We start from the raw sequence: 27,192 nt of genomic DNA on the forward strand, positions 1-27,192 counted from the left end.
TGCTGATCCTCTGCCTCTAATATTTTTAGCCATAGGCCCTGTGCAAGCATGCAGATCAGGTGCAGTGACACAAGTCTGACTGGATTAGCTGCATGCTTGTTTCATGGTTGTAACTCAGACACTACTGATGCCAGAAGATCAACAGGACAGCCAGGCAACTGGTATTGTTTAAAAGGAAATACATATGGCAGCCTCCATATCACTCTTATCTTGAGTTTACTGTAATAGAATACTGAATGAGGTTTTGCCATTTCCCTACTTTGGTTCTGTTAGAGTGATCTCCCTAGTTCCTTCCCTGGAAACACCAAACACTGGGACAGAAAACAAGGGACTTTTCTCCAATAGGGACATTGAGAATAAATTAAAGGACCACTATCCTGAAAAATTGTAAAATGTAAAATACATGTAAACACATACAGATAAGAAGTATGATTCTTCCAGAGCAAAAATTACTTTTCTCCTATGCTGCTGTCACTTACAGTAGGTAGTAGAAATCTGACAGGTTAGTCTATCTCTTCATAGTGGATTCTAAGCATGACCTTTATTCTTTATAAAGACACTCCCTGTAAAGGATTTCTACAAAGATGCTGGCCAGCCTTTCTGTTCACTGCACTTTTCTTTGGCAACTGGACTGAGCAACTGCCATTCACTAAGTGCTTTTGAAAATAAAGAAAACCCTGAGAATCCCCAATGAAGAGATGGACTAGTCCAAAACTTATCCATTCTGTCAGATTTCTACTACCTACTGTAAGTGACAGCAACATAGGAGAAAAGTAATTTACGTCTCATTTTACTCTGGAAGAAACATACTTCATATCTGTATATCTTTACATGTATTTTATATTTTAAGATTTTGTCGATAGTGGTCCTTTAAAATTATGGATATGAACAAAATGGAATGCTAAAACTTGATCCCTCGACATATGTTAGGGTGATAATGGACACAACATAGTAAGGGTGTGTATAACACACAAGCATAAAGTCCTGGAGTGAGAAGAATTGCTTTGTCCAAGGACATAAATATATTAAATCTGTAATAAACGATATCCCGTTTTCTGCCGCGAAGGACTTCGGTGCGTTTCCTTTGCTTTTGAAAGCTTCCGTGAGTCCTTATATCTTTCGCTCAGCGCACAAAAGTCCAAAGGTCGGCCATTTTGTTCACCAAGGCCTCCAGAGATCTGCCGAACTGCAGGCCTGTGCCGCCTGTTTGGCGTCTTGGTTGGGCGGAGCTAAAGGATGGTAGGGATTTTCCCTGGAAGAATCGAGTTTATTGGGGTCGCTCCAGTAGCTCCTGGCTGTAGACAAGTAGTTTTTAGAGATAAATTCTGCTTCTTTTGTTGTCGTAGAGAAGGTTGCTTTACAGGGAACCACGGCTGTAATAGAAGGGGAATATGGAGGGACAATTATAGTTTCATAAAATTATGGCATTTTCCACGTCACATGTAGCGGTTTGAGAAGATTGCAGAAGATATTTCTCCTCACTTCCTGTCCAGTCAATGGGGATGACTGGCAGGGAGAGAAGACCATACAGATGAATATCGGGTGGAGATACAGACATCAGAGGTTCAAGCCCTTGCCTATTAAACTGACTCTAGTGAGAGGCGTATGGAGCTTGCCATATCAAGATTCTTACAATAAAAAGCATACCATTCTATTCATTATGTTCTCCTGGGCCCCTCTGTGCTGTTTCTGCCACTCCCTGCTGCAATCCTGGCTTGCAATTGCCAGTGTTAGGCAGTGTTTACAAACAAGAGACATGGCTTCTAACTAGAGTGTGATAGGCTTGAGAGTAGCTCAGTCTCTGACTCATACAGAGCTTGGAGAGGGTGTGTATAGCTTCTGCCATTGACAAGCAGTGCAGCACATTCCACCCATTCCAGCCTCAGCCGACAGAGGAGAGAAGATTAGATCATATAACAGAGATAACACAGCCACTGTGCAACTAGAAAAGGCTGCAGTAACACAGACCACATTAGAACAGGTTTAGGAACTTATAGGATAGAAGAAATAAGGCTGACATTTTTGTTACAGAGTCTCTTTAAAGCACACCTGAATCAGACAAAGAAAAGTAGATTTTTACCTACCTGGTGCTTCTTCTAGCCCCCGTTGTCTGTCAGGTCCTTCAATGTCCTCTCCTATGTCCCGCTGCCCGCCAAATGTAAATAATTTATCCACTAAGGACACATGAAGTGAGAGGGATATGGAGGCTTCCATATTTATTTCATTTTAAACAATACCAGTTGCCAGGCCACCCTGCTGATCTATTTGGCTGCAGTAATGTGTGAATAACAGCAGAAACAAGAACGTAGCTAATTTTGTCAGATTGGACAATAATGTCAGAAACACCTAAAGTGCTACATGCTTGTTCAGGGTTTATGGGTAAAAGTATTAGAGGCAGAGGATCAGCAGGACTGCCAGGCAACTGGTATTGCTTAAAAGGAAATAAATAGGACAGCCTCCATATCCGTCTCAATTAAGTTTTTTAAAGAGTGAGAGGGAAATGGAGGCTGCCATATTTATTTCCTTTTAAACAATGCACATTGCCTGGCTGCCTGTAGATCCCCTGCCTCTAATACTTTTAGTCATAGACCCTGAACAAGAATGCAGATCAGATGTTTGATTGCGTTAGCGGCATGCCTGTTTCAGGTGTATGATTGAGACACTAGTAATGCATGAAAGACCAGCAGGACTGCCAGGCAACCGGTATTGCTTAAAAGGACATAAATATGGCAGCCTCCATATCCCTCTCACTTCAGATGTCCTTTAACCCTCCTGGCGGTTTACTAAAATCCGCCAGGGGGCAGCAAAGCTATTTTAAAAAAAAAAATGTTTTCATGTAGCGAGACAAGATCTCCCTACATGATAGCCGCTGCTCAGCGGCATCCCCCCAGCCCCTCCGATCGCCCCCGGCGATCGGAGATCCCGTTCAAAGAACGGGATCTCCTGGAGGGCTTCCCCCATCGCCATGGCGACGTCAAAGGGGACTCCGATCCACCCCACAGCGCTGCCAGGCACTGATTGGCCAGGCAGTGCACGGGGTCTGGGGGGGCTGTGGCGCGACGGATAGCGGCGGATCGGCGGGTAGCGGCGGCGATCGGATTGCACACGCAGCTAGCAAAGTGCTAGCTGCGTGTAGCAAAAAAAAAATTATGCAAATCGGCCCAGCGGGGCCTGAGCGGTGCCTTCCAGCGGCATAGCACGGGCTTACCGCCAGGGAGGGTAAACTTGAGAACAACCCCCTGGAACTGAACCTGCTTGTAAGTGGAGGACTGCCTGTAACTGCACACTAGAGGGGGGGGGGGGGGGGGGAACCGTCACCCAAAGTGATCATGTTCGATCATTTTCAGCAACACTTACTTTATTGTGTTTTGTTACATTATGTATATATTTTTATCTCTATTCTGAGGCATGTACTTGCCGGCAGTTTCGGTGATGACCCAGTCATGCTTGGCGAATAAAACGTTTTCGATTCTGGTTGCTCAGAACATTTTGTAGCTTTGAGGAGGAGGAGGGGATAACTCACCCTTACTTGCTCGATGTAGCTGCTCTCTCAGTAGATTTACGGCCATCTCCAATATGTCGGCCTTCTCAGGCTTAGAGGGCAGCTGATGCTTGTGGAACTCTTTCTCCAGTAAGAGGCGGAGCTGCTCGATGCTGCTGTTGATGCGATCTCTTCTCATTTTCTCAATAACCGGCTTCCTCAACTGGCGGAAACACAAAGAGAATGATATTGAGTATGCATCATTATCCGTATGGGGGAGGGTCATTCTGTACTAAATAAAACCAGACCCAGATTGGTGTCCCCCTCTCCCTAAACGCTACCAAGCAATCATCTGAGGACCATCATGACAAACAAGACACAGAAAATGTACTTGAAACAAAAAAGAAAAACCGAGAGCCCAATATAGTGCAGTAAGTCTAGCAATTGTTGGCAAAATAATTAACAGATGTGGATATACTCACAAACACGGGTTACCACATAGGCAACCACTTGAAATGCAGGTGGGGAGCATTAGAACCTGACCCCACTCAGGTTTAAGAAGTCGCTCTCTGTAGATAGAAAGAAGGGGACAGTCCCCTCCACCCAAGGTGGATTATATACTGTGCAAATTTGGACAGAGGCGCCAGGCAGGTTAAAATGATCTAAAAAGAACTAAAAAGGAGGAGTACAGGTGGACTTACCTCCTGAAATGGACAATCGAGATTGTTCAAATCGCAAATAACTATTTATTTTAGCACTCCGCAACGCGTTTCGCAGGTATAACCCGCTTCATCAGGCAAGGAGTGCAAGCTCAAAAAGGTCTGTCGACAGAGGCGCATTGCCACTATTGGACCTTTTTGAGCTTGCACTCCTTGCCTGATGAAGCGGGTTATACCTGCGAAACGCGTTGCGGAGTGCCAAAATAAATTGTTATTTGCGATTTGAACAATCTCGATTGTCCATCATTTCAGGAGGTAAGTCCACCTGTACTCCTCCTTTTTAGTTGTTTTTAGATCATTTTAACCTGCCTGGCGCCTCTGTCCAAATTTGCACAAGACACAGAAAATGTATATTGGCGGACTCAAAGGGCCAGAGCTGCAGCCACTAGGACGCGCTCTATAGGCAGTAGTAGTGTTAGGGAGTCTTGCCCAAGGTCTCTTTACTGAATAGTAAGTCTTCTGACTGAACAGGAAGAGCATAAATTTGAACCCTAAGTCTCCTGTTGTCAGAGGCAGAGCCCCTAACCAGTACACTACCCAGCCACTAACTATCATCTCATATCTGTAGTATTTCTGTAGGAAGGTACCCAATCTGAGCAATTGCTAAAATCATACGGTACATAATCATAGGAGATAAATGAAGACTGCCAAATGTATTTCCTTTTAAACAATACTAGTTGCCTGGCAGCCCTGCAGGTCTTTCTGGTTAAGAAGTGTCTGAATCACAAACAAGCATGCAGCTTATCCAGTCAGACTTCAGTCAAACATCCTGATCTGCTGCATGCTTGTTCAAAACCTATGGCTAAAAGTATTAGAGGCAGGATTGCCAGGTAATCTGCATTGTTTAAAAGGAAATAAATATGTTAGCCTCCATATGTCTCTCACCTCAGGTTCCCTTTAAAGTGTTTCCTTCTAAACAATACCAGTTGCCTGGCAGCCCTGCTGATCAAGTTGGCTGCAGTAGTGTCTGAATAACACTACAAACAAGCATGCAGCGAATCTTGTCAGATCTGACAGTAGCGTCAGAAACACCTGATCTGCTGCATGCTTGTTCAGGGTCTATGGCTGAAAGTATTTGAGGCAGAGGATCAGCAGGGTAGCCAGGCAACTGGAATAAAGAAATAAATATGGCCGCATCTAAATAAATCTCACCTTGTGTTCACTTTAAATTAAATTTTTCCCTTTGAGAATTAGATCATTTAATTCCTGTAATGAACCAAAAACATAATGCTGGGAATACACGGTGCGTTTCTGCAGCAGATAGATAGGTTCGATAGATCATTTCTGACATGTCCGATCTCCCGCCTAGTCGTTTTGCCGCTCGATTTCTGATAGAAGTGAATGGAAAGAGATAAGAAAAAGGAGCGGAAGATATGAGAATCAAGTGGAAAATCGAGCGGCAAAAATGATCGAGCGGAGAATTGAGCGGCAGAAACGCATCATGTATTCCCAGCATTACAGTACTCCCAAATGTATACCTCCTATTCACTTGTTATTCGGAAATACTGGAGAGAGGATAGATTTTTGTTTGCTTATGGGATAATTTCTGCAAATTATATTGCATTGCCCCTTCCCACTAAACAGAAGATGTAATATTATCTCTTAGGAGATGGATTGAATAATGCCCATGGTCTGAAATAGAACCTCCTAATTTATCACTTTAGGACAGTGAATAGAGCCATGCAAGGCATTCTCTTCAACCAAATTAGTTCTGTCTGGATGACATAAGATAACCATTCAGTAAGATGAGATCAGAACCGAGGTATAGTCATAAGTAAACCAACAGTAGCCACATACTTATCGATTCTACCATTTGATTCCTGGCAGATCTGATTACGATAGAATTTTGATCCATTATGACCTAAAATCAATGAAATTGATTGGACAAGGCGGATAATCTCCACCGTTTGGGCGCTGGACAGGGGAGGTGGTTGATCGACCGGCCGTAGTATAGCACTGCATCAAACCGTAACCTTATGCGGTTTGATTGACTTTCAATATGTTTTGAGCTGAAACCTACCGAAAATCAATGTGCTGTTTTTGGTAGGAATCAATCCCGCTCTGATAAGTTTCTGATCAGAGAGGGATGCATAATTTTGCCACATTGGGTGGCAATCTATTAGTGTGTGGCTAGCTTAACTTCCTTAGTGGTAACCCCGAGTCAGGCTTGGGCTGGAAATCCACAGCTCAGATTGGTAACCCCGAGCCTGACTCGGGGTAGCTGCCGAGAGGCATATGCAGAGCCTGTGCGCAGCAGGCACCTGTAACACACCTCCCCGGGATCCAGACGCTGTCAGACATACTTCTTCCGATCCTCAGAGGCTCTCAATCCCTCTGGTGAGATCGCAGTTGACGACGATCCCACTATAGGTGTAGAGCACCCACTAGTGGACAGAGGGAGAATTGCAGTGCTGGATCCAGGGGAGGTGAGTCATATACAGGGCTCCGGCAGATCTTGATTATGGTCTAAAAGCTTGTGATAAAAGTGTACTTCTTTTAGACCTAAAATCCGGCCGTAATCGCACCGCCAGGGGGGTTAAAAGACAACTGTAACATTTTAAATTTTTTAAAAAAAGCATCCCCTCCTTCCACCGCTGTGCCCCCGTTTTAAATATCCAACCGGCTGCGTTTTTCGCATTCCGAGTACTTCCGAAGATGAGCGACTCCATACTGCGCACGCTCGAGGTCTGGTGGTAGAACAAGGGGACGCAGAGAGGAACAGGAAGTCTCTAAGGTATCCAGATCCTGCCCTCCTTTTAGGTGAGAATCTAACTTTTTTAAAAGATTAGTTGTCCTTTATAGATACTTTGTCATTCAGTGAGCAAACATGGCTGCCCCCAATCCACCTGCGCCCCAGTGATTCATGGGTCGTGTCATTTATTAATAGGTTCATTTTAAAATACAGTATATTCTGGCGTATAAGACTACTTTTTAACCCTTGAAAATCTTCTGACAAGTTGGGGGTCGTCTTATACGCCGGGTGTCATTGATGCCGGGTGATATGCCCTGTCCTGTTACCCCCCCTCAGATCTCGCTGCTGAGGACTGTAGTGAAGCGCCGCAGGCGCACATGTGTGAGATCTGAGAGGCAGAGGAGGAGGTAAATAGGATACAAGGGCGGGGCCAGAAGGGTGAAAGAGGCGTGTTTTATGGGCACAGCACGATCTACTCTTCCATATCGCTCTGATAAACAGGGAGACAAGGAGAGCTGACCAATCCGCTTAGGGAGAGTTGACCAATTCAACCAGTCAATCACCTGTATAGTGTTATATACTGGGTACCACATACAGTACAGCACCAGTATATGTTCATACATAGCACCAGTATGTGATGTTTTTATAATTTTTATGTGGTGTGCGTTGGAAGAGGGGTAGTCTTATACGGTGAGTATATCCCAAACTCTATATTTTAACTGGAAAAGTTGGGGGGTCGTCTTATACTCCCAGTCGTCTTATACGCCTAAATATACGGTACATCTGTACTGATAGAAACATGGAGAATGCCATTAATGAAACCTTTAATATGTTCCCTTTTACTCTTTGAAGCTTTGGCTTTTGAGATCAACATGATGACCGGTAAAGTCAGCAATGGTTGTCTCCTTATTACTACAGATTAGCTTCAACAGATATATATATATATATATATATATATATATATATATATATATATATATATATATATATATATATATGCAGTTTCCCAGGTCAGATCAGAATTCAAACAATCCTATGTTTCTTTCTAGTGTTGTATGTGTTATATTGTGAGACTTCATATACAAGACAAGTTTCCTGGCAGTCCTGCTGATCTCTTTGGCTGCAGTAGTGTCTGAATCACACACCTGAAACAAGCATACAGCTAGTCCAGTCACACTTCAGCCAGAAACATCGAATCTGCATGTTTGTTCAGGGTCTACGGCTAAATTAGAAGCAAGGGATCAGCAGGACAGCCAGGCAGTTTGCATTGTTAAAAGGAAATAAATATGTCAGCCTCTATTTCCCTCTCACTTCAGTTGTGCTTTAAAGCCCCATCTACACGGAGCGATCCGGCAGCTCGATTAGCTGCTGGATCGACTCTTCCGCATCCCCGCGCGTTCCCGCCTGCCCGCGCGTGCGTCGGATTCGATACCCGCTCGTCCCCGCCGGCTCCGCTTATCTTCCACTCTTTTCCCCGCTATTGTCCGGTCGTGGGGAACGAGCGGGGAATTGGCCGCGGCGAGATCGGACCTGTCGGATTTTATCAATCGAGCCACATCAGCGGCTCGATTGATAAGGTACATCGGCTCGTGTAGACCCAGCATTAAACTGTTTAACTTCCTAGAAACAATCTGGGTGAATCAAGCTGCAACCATTTCAGAAATGCTTTCTGTAACTATTTTCTTTGGATTGCTAAACGCTTAATTGTAAAAAAAGGAAAATGTTTCTACATTATTAAATTATATAAAGCAAAAAAAGTTATCCAAAGAGTAAAAAATTCAAAAAGTAATCAGCAAGAAACATAATAATATAAAGATATTGCCCAAGTTATAACTACTTCTTACAGCTCAAGTAGAATAATACTATAAAGCGCAAACTCTTGGGGGCTAAACGAGAATACAAAAATAAAACCTGGGCTATAAATATTATGTATTTATCTAGCACTGACAGTCTCACTGTTTTTAGGAAGTGGGAGGAAACCGGATTGCCCAGAGAAAACCTACGCAAATATAGGACAACATACAATGCAAAGTGAGAGTGCTATCCACTATGCCACCGCAAACCATTTAAACATCAATCAGAAATGGAAACGTGTCTACAGTGGATCCCACAGAATCTGTAAACACCGTGCAGAGTTCCCATTCTTAGCCAAATAACTTCCAGCATTCCAGTAGCCAACATTAATGTAGTCATATACAATTCAAAAGAATACCAATGCTACAAATAGCAAAAGCGTGAATAAAGTACTATGTGGATTCCAATAGAACCCGTCCTTCAAAAATTCCCATCCTTAAAGCCAAGAAATACCTGCCATATAACCTTCCAATCAACAACACTAAGCTAAAATAAAAAAAATATTCAACTTTTAACTGTGCAACATTGTTTAATGCTGCAATGTCTCCCCTTTCTATGGTACAGCGCTGCGTAATATGTTAGGGCTTTATAAATAAAGTTTATTGATAATACTTATCATAATATGTTAGGGCTTTATAAATAAAGTTTATTGATAAAATAAATTGTAATATTTTAGAGCTTTATAAATAAAGTTTATCAATAACAATAAGTTTTAAACTATCAGAACTAATTTCAGAGTAAAAAAAAAAAAAAAAACCACAAAATCCAAAACTTTGAGAGCTTTTACCTTCCTCGTGTCTTTGCCCATGTGGTGGTCCAGCTCATCCAACCTATCATAAGGAGCCATGCTGTCCAGTATCGGTAATATCCCCAGTGGGTTCCCCCGAGGGTCTCCTGGGTTGGGTGAGGTAGCTGTGCTCAGCCAGGCAGAGTGTGTCTGAGAGTGGATGGGCCCAGGCTGGGTTGCCCAGAGGGTCTCCTGGGTGGGTGAGGTAGCTGTGCTCAGCCAGGTAGAGTGTGTCTGAGAGTGGATGGGCCCAGGCTGGGTTGCCCAGTGGGTCTCCTGGGTTGGGTGAGGTAGCTGTGCTCAGTCAGGCAGAGTGTGTCTGAGTGTGAATGGGCCCAGCCTGCTTTTATAACCCCCCCCCCCCCCCCTCTTTTTGTGCAGAGTGTGAAGAGGGCCTGTGCTGGAGGTTCCCACACTCAGCAGCCAATGGCTGGCCAGAAGGAAACAATGGAAGTGTGCATGCAGACAGGCTGCCTGCAGCATCTGGGCAGACCATAAACCTTGATGGAGAGGAAGAGAAGTGTGGGAACCACTAGCAGCCTATATAACTCTCTGCAATTGATCTCCTGGCTCTTGCTCTGGCAGCTGTTACTATCAAAACAATGCCTTTTTTTTTTAAAGGCCTCATTAAAACTTAATATCATCCTGGGCACATGACTGCTGGTAGGGATGCAGCGTGTGCGCTCGCAATTCATGCCGCATCTACATGCTAAATACCGGTTATGGCACATGTCTTATGGCTTGCATCGTTCAGGACACACGACAAACCTTGTCCTTTCTCCGCTAGATAGCTACAAGGATCCTGACCTCATCCTTAAAGGGAACCTGAAGTGAGAGGGATATGGAGGCTGACATGTTTATATTACAAACCATACCAGTTGCCTGGCAGTCCTGCTGATCCTCTGCCTTTAGGGCCCTTTTCCACTAGTTTGCGCTGGCTGAATCGGAAAGTCGCAAACCGCTAGCAATTTTACAATCGCTACGGTTTGCTTTTTAACATAGGAATCGCGGTAGGTCATTTCCACTACCGCGATTCATTTTTTACAGGAACGCGAACGCGTGGCGGAGCGATATTTGCGATTTTGCTATGCAGTGCATAGCATAGCAAAATCGCGGCCGCAAACGTCGGGAAATCGCTGGTCTTTTTTTAGCTTTTCGATTCAGCAATCGCTAGCGTTCAGCGTGAACGCTAGCGACTGCTAGTGGAAAAGGGCCCTAAAAGTTGGCCAATGGCCATACATCCATTGACTTGATGGACGATCGACAATCTAATTCGATAATTATTATCTAATCGGATGAAAATTGGTGCTGCCAAGAGCATGTCCGATGTGCGATGCGACCAGTTTCGGGCCGAAATTGGACATGCTGCAAGATGTTGGGCCATTGTGGTCGATCTGGTGCGGAGGGGGGGGGGGTGTAACGGCGAGCAATATCAGGACGAGCAACAAACAAGACAAGACCTCCGTCCTGGTCCACCCCTGGCTCCAGGCTCCGTCTGTAATCCGCGTACACGTGGCCCACGTGGTTGCTGTAGTAACGTGGGTCCTTGTGTGACATCACACATGCGCATATGCCGGCAACCACATGGGGCACGTGTATGCGGATTGTGGACGGAGCACGGAGGAGCGATGGCCATGGACAGGTAAAGTTTACTGCACCAGGCAATGTACCCATACATCAGTCCATATATGGGCAGATCGACCATGAGACAGAGCCCTCTGCGATTGAATCTGATCAGACAGGGTTCTGGTACCTGCCCATACACCGCACACCGATTTCCGATCGATTTTAGCATGAAATCTATCGGAAATCATACTAGTGCCAGTGCCCTCGCTGTCTGCCTGGCCGCCCGTCAAATGTAAACGTTTACATTTGAGTTACTGCCGCGCACCCAATAAAGCCCTTACCGCCTTGTATGTTAACCCATTTATCTATTGTGCAGCGCTGCGTAATATGTTGGCGCTTTATAAATACAATAAATAATAATAATACCACCTTCATTTCTCAGTATGTCCGGTATATCCTTCCAACCAATTTTGGCCGGAAGTGGATCCAAAGATCGTCTGGACAGCAATGTTGCAGCACCAATTCTCTTCCAATTCGATACTTTTATCGAATCGGAAGGTTGGTCAGTCGGGCCGCAATGTTTAGTGATGTATGAGCACCTTTATACTTTTAACCCATACCTCCCAACTTTTTGAGATGAGAAAGAGGGACACTTAAGCCACACCCCTGATCACGCTCACGTCACACCCCTAGTCATGCATACAATATGGTGGCTGGATGGTGTAATGGTTAAGGGCTCTGCCTCTGACACGGGAGACCAGGGTTTGAATCTCGGCTCTGCCTGTTCAGTAAGCCAGCACCTATTCAGTAGGAGACCTTTGGCAAGTCTCCCTAACTGCCTATAGAGTGCGCCCTAGTGGCTGCATCTCTGGCGCTTTGAGTCCGCCAGGAGAAAAGCGCAATATAAATGTTATTTGTCTTGTCTTGTCTACAATAAAGATTTCATAAGAAAAATATGTTGTTTTATAATTAAAACTACACTAGTCCTTCATTTTCCTTCATAGTAACATTTTAAAATTAGTAATATATCAATTTAAAGGATGGGAATAAAGTTTAGAGTCAAACAAACACATGTTTTAGTAGAGAAATATATATATTTACAAAGTCCTGAAAGAGGGATAAATGAGGAGGGAGGAGGAAAGAGGGACGGAGGGACAGGGCTCCTAAAAAGGGACTGTTTCTCCAAAAGAGGGACAGTTGGGAGCTATGTTTAAACCATAGTCCCTGAACAATCATGCAGATCAATTGCTCTGACTGAAGTCTGAAAAGATTAGCTGCATGCTTGTTTCAGTTGATTCAGACACTACTGCAGCCAAAGAGATCAGCAAGACAACCCAGCAACTGGTATGGTGTAAAAGGAAATTAAAAATGACAGCCTCCATATCCTTCTTGCTCTAGGTTCTTTTTAAAGCAGACCTGAACGCAGAACTTTCTTTCTGCTCTAAAAGAGAAGCAACAGCATATTAACCTTTAAAGAAAAATATTTCTTTGTTACAGCTTATACAAATCCTGCAATAAATCTGCAGTGTGTTTACTTCCTGCTGTCATGGAAGCGGACATAGAGTTTACGTCCTGTAATGATCTGCTCTGCCCAGGCAGCAGAGAATCCTGAGCTGACATAGCTGAGAGATGAAATTAGAGTTGTGATTAGTCACGGGTGTGGGGGAATTAGACATGATCTCTAAATACAAACAGGGTGCATTTATTTATGCTTTCCCCCTATCCTGTGCAAGGGTTCAGGTTCACTTTTAGCCATTTCCTGTCTGAATCTCTGGAAAACAGCAGCACAGTGGTGTAGTAGTTAGCATTCCTGTTTTGCCGTCCCTTGTTCAAATCCCAGCCAGGGCACTATCTGCATGGAGTTTGTATGTTCTCCCAGTGTCTGTGTGGGTTTCCTCCAGGCACTCCGGTTTCCCCCCACATCCCAAAAACATACAGATAAGTTCATTGGCTTCCCCCTAAATTGGCCCTAGATAGATGTGCTACACGATACATATATAGACATATGACTATGGTAGGATTAGAGTGTGAGCTCCTCTGAGGACAGTCAGTGACATTGCTATGTACTCTGTAAAGTGCTGCAGAAGATGTCAGTGCTATATAAATACATAATAATAATATGGTAGGACATTGGACTGTGACTATTGTAGGATTAGATTGTTAGTCATGTCACTGACTGTCCTCAGAGGAGCTCACAATCTAATCCTACCATAGTCATAGTCTAATGTCATACCATATTATTATTATGTATTTATATAGCACTGACATCTTCTGCAGCGCTGTACAGAGTACATAGTCATGTCCTTAACTGTCCTCAGAGGAGCTCACAATCTAATCCTACAATAGTCATAGTCTAATGTGATACCATGTTATTATTATGTATTTATATAGCACTGACATCTTCTGCAGCACTTTACAGAGTACATAGTCATGTCACTGACTGTCCTCAGATGAGCTCACAATCTAATCCCTACCATAGTCATAGGCTAATGTCCTACCATATTATTATTATGTATTTATATAGCACTGACATCTTCTGCAGCACTATATTGAGTACATAGTCATGTCACTGACTGTCATAAGAAGAGCTATGTACTCGCTATAGTGCTGCAGAAGATGTCAGTGCTATATAAATACATAATAATAATATGTTAGAACATTATACTATGACTATGGTAGGATTAGATTGTGAGCTTATCTGAGGACAGTAAGTGACATGACTATGTACTTAACTATGAACTCTGTAAAGTGCTGCAGAAGATGTCAGCGCTATGTAAATACATAATAATAGTATGGTAGGACATTAAACAATGACTGTAGTAGAGATTAGATTGTGAGCTCCTCAGAGGACAGTCGGCGACATGACTATGTACTCTGTAAAGTGCTGCAGAAGATGCCAGTGCTTTATAAATACATAATAATTATATTGTAGGACATTAGACTATGACTATGGTGGGGATTAGATTGTGAGCTCCCCTGAGGACAGTCAGTGACATGACTATGTACTCTGTAATGTGCTGCAGGAGATGTCAGTGCTATATAAATACATAATAATAATATGGTAGGACATTAGACTATGACTATGGTAGGATTAGATTGTGAGCTCCTCTGAGGACAGTCAGTGACATGACTGTACCTAACACTACACATAGCTTTAATTAACATTGCGATCTATGGAGACACCTAAATTACCTGAGGACAGCCAATAAGGACAGCCAGTAATAAATAATAATAAAAATAAACACACTCCAAATGAAATGAACACAAAACATGACATAACAAGGCTGCAGGAAGCCACAACAACATGGTGCCTGGCAGAGGTGCATTATGGGTCCTCACCAATAAAGAAGGTCCAAGGCAGCCAACTAGTATCACAGTGTCTACATTTGTCTTCTCCAGGCAGGAATTCCCACAGAAATGGCCCCAGAAGCCTTTGATGTTGTCTTGCCTTTGATGAGGAGAAGCAGCCCACCCCAGCCTCCCCAGCCCCCCTGGGACCTCCTTCCCTCACCTTGACTGTACTTGGCATTCTGGTGTCACATGTCACAGGCCCATGCAAAGCACACTCTGCTCTATGGGACTTCCCTGGGAGGCAGGACTTTCCCATACAAACACACTCTAGAGAAAAAAATCGGAAAAAAGCACAAAAGGGTTTCCCATAGGCCTTGGGAATATATAGGGAGAAGGGGAATGATGCAGAGTGTCAATATTGTCAGATAGGGAGAAGAAATTTATGGGTGGGAATGAAAGTTGTAAATTCTTTCTGTTTATGAAGGCAGGGCTTGTCCGTTTTTTGGGGTAGACAGCTTCTACGCTTATCAGCAAAATTTCTGCAGTTTCTGGTCTTCCGTCACCTAAAGTTAAGGTAGCCACACATCAGGCAATGATGGGCAGATTCAACCAAGGGACAAATCTATCTCTCTGATCCAATCTGATTAGCTGCCCATACACCGCATCGATTTCAGCATGAAATCTCCTGGGAATCGGCCAAGGCCCGTCCGTCTTCCAATCCGCCGCTGTTCTATTAGCCCCATACACGCCGCCTGCTATGTGCAGACAGAGTGTACAGGGCAATGGAAGAGTGGCGGATTTAGAAGATGTATGTGCACTGAGACACAGGACAGTCAATGAATAAATACACACATTTTTTTTATTTAAGTATTTATATAGCGCCGACCTATTACGCAGCGCTGTACAGAGTATATATTGTCTTGTCACTAACTGTTCCTCAGAGGGGCTCACAATCTAGTCCCTACCATAGTCATATGTCTATGTTTGTATCGTGTAGTGCATGTATCATAGTCTAGAACATACATTTCAAACTCCGGCCCGTGGTCCAAATCCGGCCCCCGGAGCCATCAGATTTGGCCCTCAGGTGGTTTCCCACTTTGCATTCTGTTTGGCCCACTCTAGATCACCATAGAAGCTATATTGGAAGGTAAGCCCTAGATCACCAGGTAAGCAATATGGGGAGGGGGACAACACTAGATACCAGGGAACTGTATAGGAGACGGAAGGGGGCCACTAGACACCAGGGAATTGTATAGGAGACGGAAGGGGGCCACTAGACACCAGGAAACTGTATAGGGGAGGGAGGACCACTAAACATCAGGGAATTGTATAGATGAGGGGGGATCACTAGCCACCAGGGATCTGTATAGGGGATGGAGCAGGGCTATTAGACAACAGGTAACTTTATAAGGGAAGGAGGTTGGCCCGCGACTTGGTCCCAGAGCTCAACTTCGGCCCACTTTGTATTTGAGTTCTACACCCCTGGTCTAGGGCCAATTTAGGGGGAAGCCAGTTAACTTATCTGTATGTTTTTGGGATGTGGGAGGAAACCAGAGTGCCCAGAGGAAACCCACGCAGACACGGGGAGAACATACAAACTCCTTGCAGATGTTGACCTGGCTGGGATTTGACCCAGTGCTGCAAGGCGAGAGCGCTAACCACTTCGCCACTTGCTGCCCAAATAAATAAATGCGAACATAAATGCACATTTATACACTGGGGGGCAACGTCTGGGGTTTCGTCACGTTTGTTGCTTGTCTCGATTTTGCTCCCCGTTACTGCGCATGCCTGATCGAGCAAGTCGGCCCTACATCTTGCAGCATGTCCAGCCGATACATGCAACCAATTTTGTCCTGAAATTAGTCGCATCGTTGATCAGGCATGTACCTGGCGGCACCAATTTTCTTAGGGAGTAGTCTATGGGAGTGTTGGAAAATTGCATAGGAAGGCCGGTGTTATTTGATTTTTGTGTGATTTCACTTTAAGGTGTGAAGCCCCGGCCCTCATCCACCAAAAATCGCAATCGCTTTCTTGCTGGACCAGCATGCAATGTGAGCTGATCTGCTAAAGATAAATTCATATAACAGTGAGTACATGTCTCGTGTGTAATGTAGAGCTTTTCATCATGCTGCCCCTACCCTTTGGAACTCCCTACCACACCCCAGTAAAGACAGCCCCTTCCCTGGAGTTATTCAAATCCAGACTGAAAAGCCACCTGTTTAGCCCGGCATTTCCAGAGTTCTTCCTCTGTACCACAGTTTACCAATCAACCAATTATTGGTCTAAGCCATGCTTATGCGCTTTGAGTCCTATTATTATTATTATTATTTATATAGCAAGTATATATAGTCTTGTCACATTACAGTCCCTCAGAGGAGCTCACAATCTAGTCTCTACCATAGTCATCTATATATCTATCTATATATACACACACACACACAGTGGGTTGCAAAAGTATTCGGCCCCCTTGAAGTTTTCCACATTTTGTCATATTACTGCCACAAACATGAATCAATTTTATTGGAATTCCGCATGAAAGACCAACACAAAGTGCTGTACACATGAGTGGAACGAAAATCATACTTGATTCCAAACATTTTTTACAAATAAATAACTGCAAAGTGGTGTGTGCATAATTATTCGGCCCCGTTTGATCTTAGTGCAGTCAGTTGCCTATAGACATTGCCTGATGAGTGCTAATGACTAAATAGAGTGCACCTGTGTGTAATCTAACGTCAGTACAAATACAGCTGCTCTGTGAGGGTCTCAGAGGTTGTCTAAGAGAATATTGGGAGCAACAACACCGTGAAGTCCAAAGAACACACAAGACAGGTCAGGGATCAAGTTATTGAGAAATTTAAAGCAGGCTTAGGCTACAAAAAGATTTCCAAAGCCTTGAACATCCCATGGAGCACTGTTCAAGCGATCATTCAGAAATGGAAGGAGTATGGCACAACTGTAAACCTACCAAGACAAGGCCATCCACCTAAACTCCCAGGCCGAACAAGGAGAGCGCTGATCAGAAATGCAGTCAAGAGGCCCATGGTGACTCTGGATGAGCTGCAGAGATCTACAGCTCAGGTGGGAGACTCTGTCCATAGGACAACTATTAGTCGTGCACTGTACAAAGTTGGCCTTTATGGAAGAGTGGCAAGAAGAAAGGCACTGTTAACAGAAAAGCATAAGAAGTTTGCAGTTTACCACAAGCCATGTGGGGGACACAGCAAACATGTGGAAGAAGGTGCTCTGGTCAGATGAGACCAAATTAGACTGCTGTATGGGTCTTGGCCACGGTGCTGCAGCGCAGTTTCAGGGTGTTGGCAGCATTAAAGAGGTAGACTTGGGCGCAGGATACAGCCGGTATATGGCTGGTCCTGCTTCTGCACAAGACCCAGCCGTATTAAGTACTATTCCCCCTCCAGGCCGCCATGGATGGTGGGGAATGAAGGCGCTGAAGTTACTCACTGTGCTCTGCTATAGCCGTAATACCTATTACAGCCTATGGTGGCGCCGGCTGTGCCCAAATCTCCTGCGCTGCGCCCAAACCTCCTGCGCTGGTTTCAGCGTGTTCGTGTTGGCAATCTTCTTATAGCTTAGGCCATCTTTATGTAGAGCTACAATTCCATTTTTGTAAGCACCTCAGAGAGTTCTCTGCCATGAGGCGCCATGCTGAACTTCCAGTGACCAGTATGGGATAGTGTGAAAGCGATAACACCAAACTTAACACACCTACTTCCCATTCACACCTGAGCCCTTGTAACACTGAGGAGTCACATGACCCCAGGGAGAGAAAATGTCCAACTGGGCACAATTGGGACATTCTTCACTTGTGGGGTGTACTCACTTGTGTTGCCAGACATTAATGGTTGTGTGTTGAGTTATTTTGATACAGCAAATAGACACCGTTATACAAGCTGTACACTAACTGCTTTACATTGTATTAAAGTGTCAAATCCTCAGTGTTGTCCCATTTAAAAAACAAACAAACCGTGTTTAGCGCTTTTCTTTTAGTGTAGGCAGTAGCATTCTTGCCCAAGGACTCCTTACTGAATAGGTGCTGGCTTACTGAAGAGGAAGAGCCGAGATTTGAAACCTTGGTCTCTTATGTCAGAGGCTCCGCCCATAACTAGCACACTACCCAGACACATTATAGAATACAAAATGTAAAAGGTGTACTCACTTTTGCGAGATACCGAATATAAAGCCCCATCCACACCATACAATTTTTTGTCCGATTCGATTCATTGATGTGATTCGATTCAATCTGACATGTCCGATCGGGATTCAATTCGATTCAATTTGCCATTGCAAAACAATGTTAAATTGAATCGAATCGAATCCCGATCGGACATGTCGGATTGAATCGAATCAATGAATCGAATCGGACAACAAATTGTATAATGTAGATGGGGTTTAAAGGAAAGTGTCATGCATCACTGGTGGGGATCGGCTGATGCCAGATAAGTGCTTTTTGTTTGCTTGGAACTAAAAATAGGCCTAGCTAATACAGTACTATACCCCACTCTTATATACACACCATGATCTCTGTATTATAGGCCTAGCTAATACAGTACTATACCCCGCTCTATATACACACCATGATCTCTGTATTAAATGGTAAAATACAGTTAGTGGAAGTATAAAAATCTTGGGGAGCCGTGGAACCCAGTGTTTAATCACAGCAGAACCCACAAACAGCCTAAGAAGTTGGCCTTCACCACTGTGAGTACTGTCGGTGATTTGTTCTGGTTGGTTGAGACTGCTGAGCTGGTTAGTTGAGTTCTGGATAACCGGGACTCTACTGTACATAATATACTGTACATACATAGTGACAGAGTTAGATGCAGGCAGGATCAGCATTCACTGAACAGCACAAACAAGTCGTTGGCATTGTATCCAGGAACATCTGCACAGAATATGCCATGTCCAGATGAGAGATTTCATAGGGGCCCATGGTGAATGGCATTGCCAAGATCTTGTACCATGCTCAACTCCAGACATACAGGCGGGGTAGTGGCCAGACAAGCTGACGTTGCGGTAATAGGCAAGAAACAGCAGTGATGATAGATGTGGCAGTGCGAAGTGACAGCAATATCAGAAAGAAGAGCAATGAGAGGATATAGAAGTACTCAGTCATTGAAGATGAACTAGAGGATGTCTAAAGTGAATGTCACCGGGGCCCCAGGAGTGGTAGATAGGAGCACTCAGGTAGCGACTTCTCAACTAGGGGACTGGCTCCAACACTTCCCAGGAACAACACAGCATTGACATCAGTTCCTTATTGCTATTATTCTAGTTGGCCTGCAGAGGTCACTAAAGCTTTTCCACAATGAAGAGGTTTAGATGTTCTTCTCCAGTCTTTCACCCTAGAGCATACATGTCAAACTCTGGCCCATGTGCCAAACCTGGCCCTCAGAGCCATCAAATTTGCCCCCCTAGTGGTTTACCCACTTTGCATTATGTTTGGCCCTCTCCAGAATACCAGGGAAGCTGGATTGGAAATGAAGCCCTAGATCACTAGAAAAGCCATATTGGGGAGGGAAGGGGAAAACTCTAGACATCAGGGCACTGTACAGGGGAGGGTGGGGGCTACTAGACACCAAGGAACTGTGTAGGGGAGGGAGGACCACTAGACACCAGGGAACTGTATGGGGAAGGGAGGAGGCATTAGACCCCAGGGACATTTTTAAGGGAGGCAGGCGGCCACTAGACATTGAGGTTGGCCCACGACTTGGTCCCAGTGTTCAATGTCGACCCACTTTGTATTTGAGTTTGACACCCCCTGCCCTAGAGGAACCCTTCAAATAATTTTGGGATTTCAGGGAAAGCCTGTATTAGCGAAGGGAGTGGTGATTTATTTTGTAGGAGGCGCAGTCTTTAAAGGGATACTGTAGGGGGGTCGGGGGAAAATGAGTTGAAGTTACCCAGGGATTCTAATGGTCCCGCGCAGCCATTCACCGATGCTCCGGCCCCGCCTCTGGTTCACTTCCGGAATTTCAGACTTTAAAGTCTGAAAACCACTGCGCCTGCGTTGCCGTGTCCTCGCTTCCCCTGATGTCACCAGGAGCGCATTGCGCAGGCACAGACCATACTGGGCCTGCGCTGTACGCCCCTGGTGCCATCAGCGGGAGTGATGACACGGCAACGCAGGCGCAGTGGTTTTCAGACCTTAAAGTCTGAAATTCCAGAAGTGAACCGGAGGCGGGGCCGGAGCATCGGTGAGTGGCTGCGTGGGCACAGGATGTCTGTGGGGGACCGTTAGAAGCCCCGGGTAACTTCAACTCATTTTCCCCCGACCCCCCTACAGTATCCCTTTAAAGAAAAGTGAGGCTGAAAACTTTATTAACTGAAACATCCTCCTTGTTTGGCCATTCCATGTTCCTCCTCTATAGTGCTTCCTATTACAGTAACCTGTGTCAGTGTTTCTAATTACATTTCCCACAGTGAAAATGTGCCCTTCTAATAAGGCTCTTTACTATACTGCCTCACTATCATACTGTTTTTTTATTACTGCGCTCCTTGCTGTACTGATCCCCAATTTAGCCCCTTTGTTTATAGAGGAACCAAGGAGGTACTTTTTCACTACTCCAACTAAGACTAGTCTCGCCACAGGTAGAAATGCCAGGGGACCCCTGCACGATCCTCCAGGAACCCTGGGTTCAGAAAAAGTGGGTTGTGATGTTGATCCCCTTCCTCCAATGCACTGCGAAGCATGGGATAATTTTTGAATATCTTATTTTGCATTTCTTATTTACTATGACTCATCTAGCTGTATGCACATTGCAAGCCTGGGATAATACTGGAGCCAGAGGATCAGCATGACAGCCAGGCAACTGGCCATTTTAAATTGTGATGGCAATATATAGTCCGCTATAAAGCTATGTACCCACCTGGCGATTTTTCCCGACTGCCGGCGATTTCTACAGGACGTCGTCAGGTGGGTACAGAACCACAATGTGAACGATGACTGCAGACCGACACGGCAGATCGGATCTTTAAGATCCCCAATGACACCGCGCAATGTACCGCAATCGCTGGAAGTCTCGCTCGCTCCGCTGTGTATGTGGCGTGACCTCGCACTTAACCTGCCAACAGGAAGAGGTGTCGCTGATGACCGTCGTCAAGGGGACGTCGCAGGAGCCGTTGGGCGGGAAGTACACAGCTTCAGTCCACGTTCCCTGTCATGTGAAATTCCAGATTGGTAATGTAACATCCTCACCTCTAGGTGGCATTGTGGCAGGCTGTTTGTGGGGCATATGTCCAGAAATCGCTCCATTATAAACAAAAACACTTTCAGGCTCTAAAGATGAGTACACATGCTAGATAAAACTGATGCGGCCAAGAACGACCACCTCTGCTGAGAATCTAGTGAGTGTATACACTGGCAGCTGACCCATCGACCAGTAATCAGCCTGCAGAGTGCTGGTCGAGAGCATTAGGGCTCGTTTCCACTAGCGAATCCGCATGCAGGCACCGCATGCGGATTCGCATAGGCAATACAAGTGGATGGGATTGTTTCCACTTGTGCATCGTGCGGGTGCGTTTTGGCGTGCGGGGGAAATCTGCACGGCAGAGCCGTCACATTTTGTGTGCGGCTGGAATGCGGGCAAATCGCCCGCCATGCTTTTAATAGGGAAATCGCATGCGGCTTTGTCATGCGGTTTTCCCTGCGATTTCGCATGTAATGTTATGGAAATTTATACAGGCAGTGACATGGTTAAATTCGCCTGCTTCTTAGCCATGCGAAATCGCGGGAAAAACAGCATGCGGAAACGCATCCGCATGCGATTTCGTCCGCGGTGGAATCCAGGCGATTCCGCACTGCAACAGTTGAAACAAACCCTTATTCTCACCCGTCATGTGACGTTACGCACACCTCTCCATCAGCACCATCAAATTATGTGTCAGGGATGGTCGGAAATGCAAAATTTCGATTCCGCAGAAAATCTGCTTTCTGCCATTGCTGATCACTGATTCCGCTTTCTGCTACCGATTTCCGCCGAAATTTCCACCGACTTTATCATCGATTTTCTCAAAAACGAAAAGGTCTTTTTGAAAAAAAATTTTCTCTTGTTCCCACACTTCTGTTTTATATACCCTGAAAATGTCTATTTCTAGGACCTATAGGGGATTTGCTATTAACCGCTAAAGTCGGCGGATTTTGACTATATTGTAAAATGCAGAAAATCCGCCTTACTGATATGCAGTAATTTTATGACAATCAGAAGACTCAGAATGAATAAACCAATCAGAGAATGGGAATTTAGGCGGAAATTTCCACATTCTCCATGTTTCTCATATTTATTTTTTTGTACTCGGTACAGCGCTATGGAAGATGTTGGCGCTATATAAATAAAAAATAGTAATAATAAAGACCAAAACATTTATACTAGGTGATGGGCAATCTATCTGCTTCAGTGTGGATCATTAATGCACCAAGCCCTGCTACACTGCTGGACTTTTGGTATGAAGCCTGCTGCTGGCCCTGGGAAACTGCTGGGTGGCTGAGCCTGATCTGCAGCCATGTGTGTCTAGTGACACCTTCATGTCCTCTCTCAAGTCTAAAGTATCTACTAGGTGACAATTTGTCTGACACCCTCTCCTCCCCCTCCCCCACTGAGTCAGGACCCCCCTTTTGTTGTGAGAAGCACAGTAGGAGCTGTTTCTAAAAACTGACACAGATCCTCCAATACAAGAAAATGTCTGCTGTGCATAAGCCTAAAATAATGCTGACATGCATCAGGTGTCAATGTAATGAAAGTACAGTATATTAGTGATGGCTGTCAACCTTGCCATGAGAGATTTCCAGGGAAGAACATCAGTGCTAGATAAATAAAGCAAACCTTTAAAGTTGCCCATACATTATTATTATTATTATTATTTGGTATTTATATAGCACTGACATCTTCCGCAGCGCTGTACAGAGTACATAGTCATGTCACTAACTGTCCCTCAGAGGGGCTCACAATCTAATCCCTACTATAGTCCTATGTCTATGTATGTGCCTGGATAGTGTAATGGTTAAGGGCTCTGTCTCTGACACAGGCGACCTAGGTTCAAATCTCAGCTCTGCCTGTTTAGTAAGCCTGCAGCTATTTAGTAGGAGACCTTGGGCAAGTCTCCCTAACACTGTTACTGCATATAGAGCGCGTCCTAGTGGCTGCAGCTCTGGCGCTTTGAGTCCGCCAGGAGAAAATCGCAATGTGAATATTCTGTGTTTGGTATGTATCGTGTAGTGTATGTATCGTAGTCTAGGGCCAATTTAGGGGGAGGCCAATTATCTTATCTGTATGTTTTTTGTATGTGGGAGGAAACGGAAGTGCCCAGAGGAAACCCACACAGACACAGGGAGAACATGCAAACTCTGTGCACTCCGTGCCCTGGCTGGGATCTACCAATACATCTAGCGATGAATGGGCAAATTGACCAAGATACAGATCTCCCTGTGATCGGGGAGAGAGCTGTTTCCTGCCCATACACTGCAGCGCCGTTCCTGATCGATTTCAGCATGAAATCTCTCCGAAATCAGCTTTATCGCTGTCCATCCCCCAAAATGTTAAATGTTCTTCCCCATGAGCGCCGCCGTCACTTGCAGTCACCACGTGGTGGGCGCATATAGCACGTAGCTCATGTGCAAAATCGGTCGTATCGTCAATCAAGCATGCTTGTTGCGGCACCGATTTTAATCCAGTTCAATAAAGTTATTGAAGCGAGTGGTTGATTGGGCTGCATTATTGATCTGTGGCCAACTTAAAGTGGATCTGAGCTCAGAACTTCCTCTCTGCACTAAAAGATTAGGCACAGTATGTAAAAGATTATTTGTTACAATGCACAGAAATCCCCCCAAAAGCCCTGAAAATGTACTGGATGAACTATCAGGGAGCAAAGGAAGGGTTAAAGCATCTGCCTTTCCTGTACAGCTAATGCCTCTGCCCTGTCATGCTTACTGATTACACACTTGTTACACTGAACTGTAGCTAAATAAACAAACACAGCTCAGTGCAGCTGATTTCCACACATTTCCATGTGCAATGAACAGTTTTCAGTCTGTTCTTTGCAAGAGCTCAGGTCCACTTAAATAGTCAGATACTTACCTTGGTAGAGGAAAGCTTCTGGACCCTCCATAAGGCTTCCCATGTTCTCTTCCCGACCACTGCTTCTCCTCGGGACCCTCTGAAAGCTTGCTGCCGCACTCCTGCACTGTGCAGGTTAGATTGTGCAGTAGCTTGGAGCTTCTTATTGACTCTGTGCTACTGCCCAGTGCCATCAATTAATTTGAGCTGTGCCAAAATGTGTGAGGACCTCGGCCTGGAAGACTGGAGTTCAATATCCCTGATTTAGGCCAGGTTCACATTGCGTTTTTGAGCCAAACCGCTAACCGGATCCGGATGGCTCTGTGCACACTGCAGAATGGAAGGGAAAACAGATCTGACCAATGATTGATCGGATCAGTTTTCACTCAGTTTCGCTGGCAAATACATCCCTTATGTTCAGTAGAGGCTTCCTCTTCTTCCGCTCTGGCTACACAGCGCGTCATGTGAAGAAGACGGAAGCCTCTACCGCCGGCTGCTACAGAACATTAGGTATGTATTTTACCCTCCCTCCCTTACCAACCCGCCCGGCTGCTTCACCCTCCCGTTGCATCGGCCCATGCCCCCATCCCCGTGGAACGGTCCGTTTCTTTACTAGTGTGAAGAAACGATCCATTTTTCATTGCCCCCAATGCTGCAGCATTTTTTATCCGGATCCATTCCGCTGGGCAGAATGGTCCGGAAAATTAGGGCCTGCAGAAATGTTTAGATCCAGGGACCGGAACGTATCCGTACCTACGGACGCATGTGAATGGATCCATAGGTCAACATTGGATCCTTTCACATCCGTTCCGTTTGTACAGTATACGTTCCGACTACGTTCCGCAAAAAAACGCTAATGTGAACCGGGCCTTAGAAGAAGGTGACCCTGCCCTATCAGTACATTGACCAGAGAGGAGGTGGCTACAGGTATAACGTGGCACGTGATTTCTGGGATGTGGGACAGGCGATTGTAAGAGGGGGTGTGGCTGAGAACCAACATGGTTCTGAGGCTTGTGGATATAGATAAAGAACACATGACCTGCAGTTGAGTGGCTCTTTAAAGATGTATGGGGGAGGAGGTACAGTATATGGAGTAAGTAAAAGTCTATTCCTACGGCAACCCAACATCTCTGGTAGGTTCCTTACACTCACCTGCTAACTGCCTGTTAGCTGAACACTGAACACGTGCACTGCTATTGGTGGCCGATCTGAAGCAGTTGAGAAGCTGCAGCCACGTCGCTCCCCGACTGCCCGTCCTGACTGGCCTGTAAACTTCCAGTAAATAATTTCTGTCCCTTCTCTTTTTCCTCTTTTTCCCGTTTATGACACCAGCCTCCATGTGCCCAGACTGTGTCCTGAGTAACTTATGGCAGCCCTAGGAGGCCTGATCACACCAAGCAGCCCTCTGTCTTCTCCTGGAGGGTGCTGGGAAAATGGATTCTCTGCCAGACAATATTTACATTGGCAGCTCAAGGATCCATTATGGGTCGGGGGTGTGAAAGTGTGCCGAGCAGAGCACATGCCTGTGACTTGTGCCACATGGAGGCTGGGATTGAACTGTCCCTTTACACTACACAGGAACACCCTGCCCCTATTTCCTCTGACAGTTTTAGATATTTTTATCTCTGGTGCTGTCATTGCTTTTTACACTAGATCAATATTTTGTTTTTTGTTTTTTTACCCCAGTTTCACCATGCATTACTAAATCAGTCCACACAATCCAGAGAGCTCTGTAACGGATCTGAATGTAGCAAGATGTAACTTAACTGTTACATGCCACTTAACTGTCCCTCAGAGGGGCTCACAAACTAATCATTTTCTCTGATAAATCCCCTTTCCAAATATTGAAGCCTCTGGCTAATACTGATGGCCGTGTCCAGGAGAACTCATGGAGAAGCATGTGATCGGTTCGATCAAGTGATAGATATGCAAGTCTCTGATTCGCTAGTGATGATCATGTGCTAAAGCAGGATGTGATCACAGCAAATCAGAGCTTTGCAAATCTATCAGCTGATCAAACAAATGCACATGCTTCTCCATGAGTTCTAGACACGAACATCACTACTGGTAAATTGATTGCCCAGAGATGAAAAGGTGAGTGCTACCATCAGTCCTGTCTCATGCCAACAGTAAAGCATTCTGAGACCATTCATGTGTGGGACTGCTTCTCGTCCAAGGGAGTGGGCTCACTCACAATTTTGCCTAAAAACCCAGCCATGAAGAGTGGTATCAAAACATCTTCCCTCAGCACCTTCTTCCAACCATTCCAAAACTTTGGTGAAGAACAATGCCTAGATTAGACTAGACTAGAATGGACTAGATTGTGAGCCCCTCCGAGGGACAGTTAGTGACAAGACAATATACCCTGTACAGCGCTGCGTAATATGTCGGGGCTATATAAATACTTAAATAATAAATAAATGCCTTCTCAAGCACGATGAAGCCCCATGCCATAAGGCCAAAGTGATAACTAAGTGGCTCGGGGAACAAAACAGTCAAATTTTGTGTCCATGGCCAGGAAACTCCCCAGACTTTAATCCAATTGAGAACTTGTGGTCAATCCTCAAGAGGTTTAAGGATGGTGGAAAAAGAAAAAACCTACAAATTCTGACAAACTCCAAGCATTGATTATGAAAGAATGGGTTGCCAGTTTGGTCCAGAATTTGATTGACATTTGACAGCATGCCAGGGTGAAATGCAGGTCTTGAAAAAGAAGGGCCAACACTGCA

The 27,192-nt window shown here is 45.0% G+C and overlaps 2 protein-coding genes across 5 annotated transcripts in view; one reads left to right on the forward strand and one right to left on the reverse strand.

Annotated features, from left to right (window-relative positions):
* The window catches only part of LOC137520694 (transcription factor HES-5-like), a 117,947-nt gene that overhangs the window by 80,381 nt on the left and 10,374 nt on the right, over window positions 1–27,192 (forward strand). Inside the window, exon 4 of one of the 4 annotated variants that reach the window (XR_011021916.1) lies at window positions 16,377–16,430. The exons of 2 other annotated variants lie outside the window; for them this stretch is intronic. The gene's annotated coding sequence lies outside the window, so the exon portion shown is untranslated. Of the gene's footprint in view, window positions 1–16,376; window positions 16,477–27,192 lie in introns of those variants that run through there. One more of the 4 variants, XM_068238970.1, reaches the window with a different exon arrangement.
* Window positions 910–9,593, reverse strand: LOC137522031 (transcription factor HES-5-like). Its single transcript, XM_068242051.1, has 3 exons — window positions 9,534–9,593; window positions 3,524–3,704; window positions 910–1,373 (listed from the first exon to the last, which is right to left on the reverse strand). Exons 1-3 carry the CDS (start codon window positions 9,591–9,593, stop codon window positions 1,159–1,161), a joined length of 456 nt encoding a protein of 151 aa, XP_068098152.1. The 3' UTR covers window positions 910–1,158.

The sequence above is a fragment of the Hyperolius riggenbachi genome, chromosome 6 (assembly GCF_040937935.1).
Source record: "Hyperolius riggenbachi isolate aHypRig1 chromosome 6, aHypRig1.pri, whole genome shotgun sequence".
In the NCBI taxonomy this organism is placed as follows: domain Eukaryota; kingdom Metazoa; phylum Chordata; class Amphibia; order Anura; family Hyperoliidae; genus Hyperolius; species Hyperolius riggenbachi.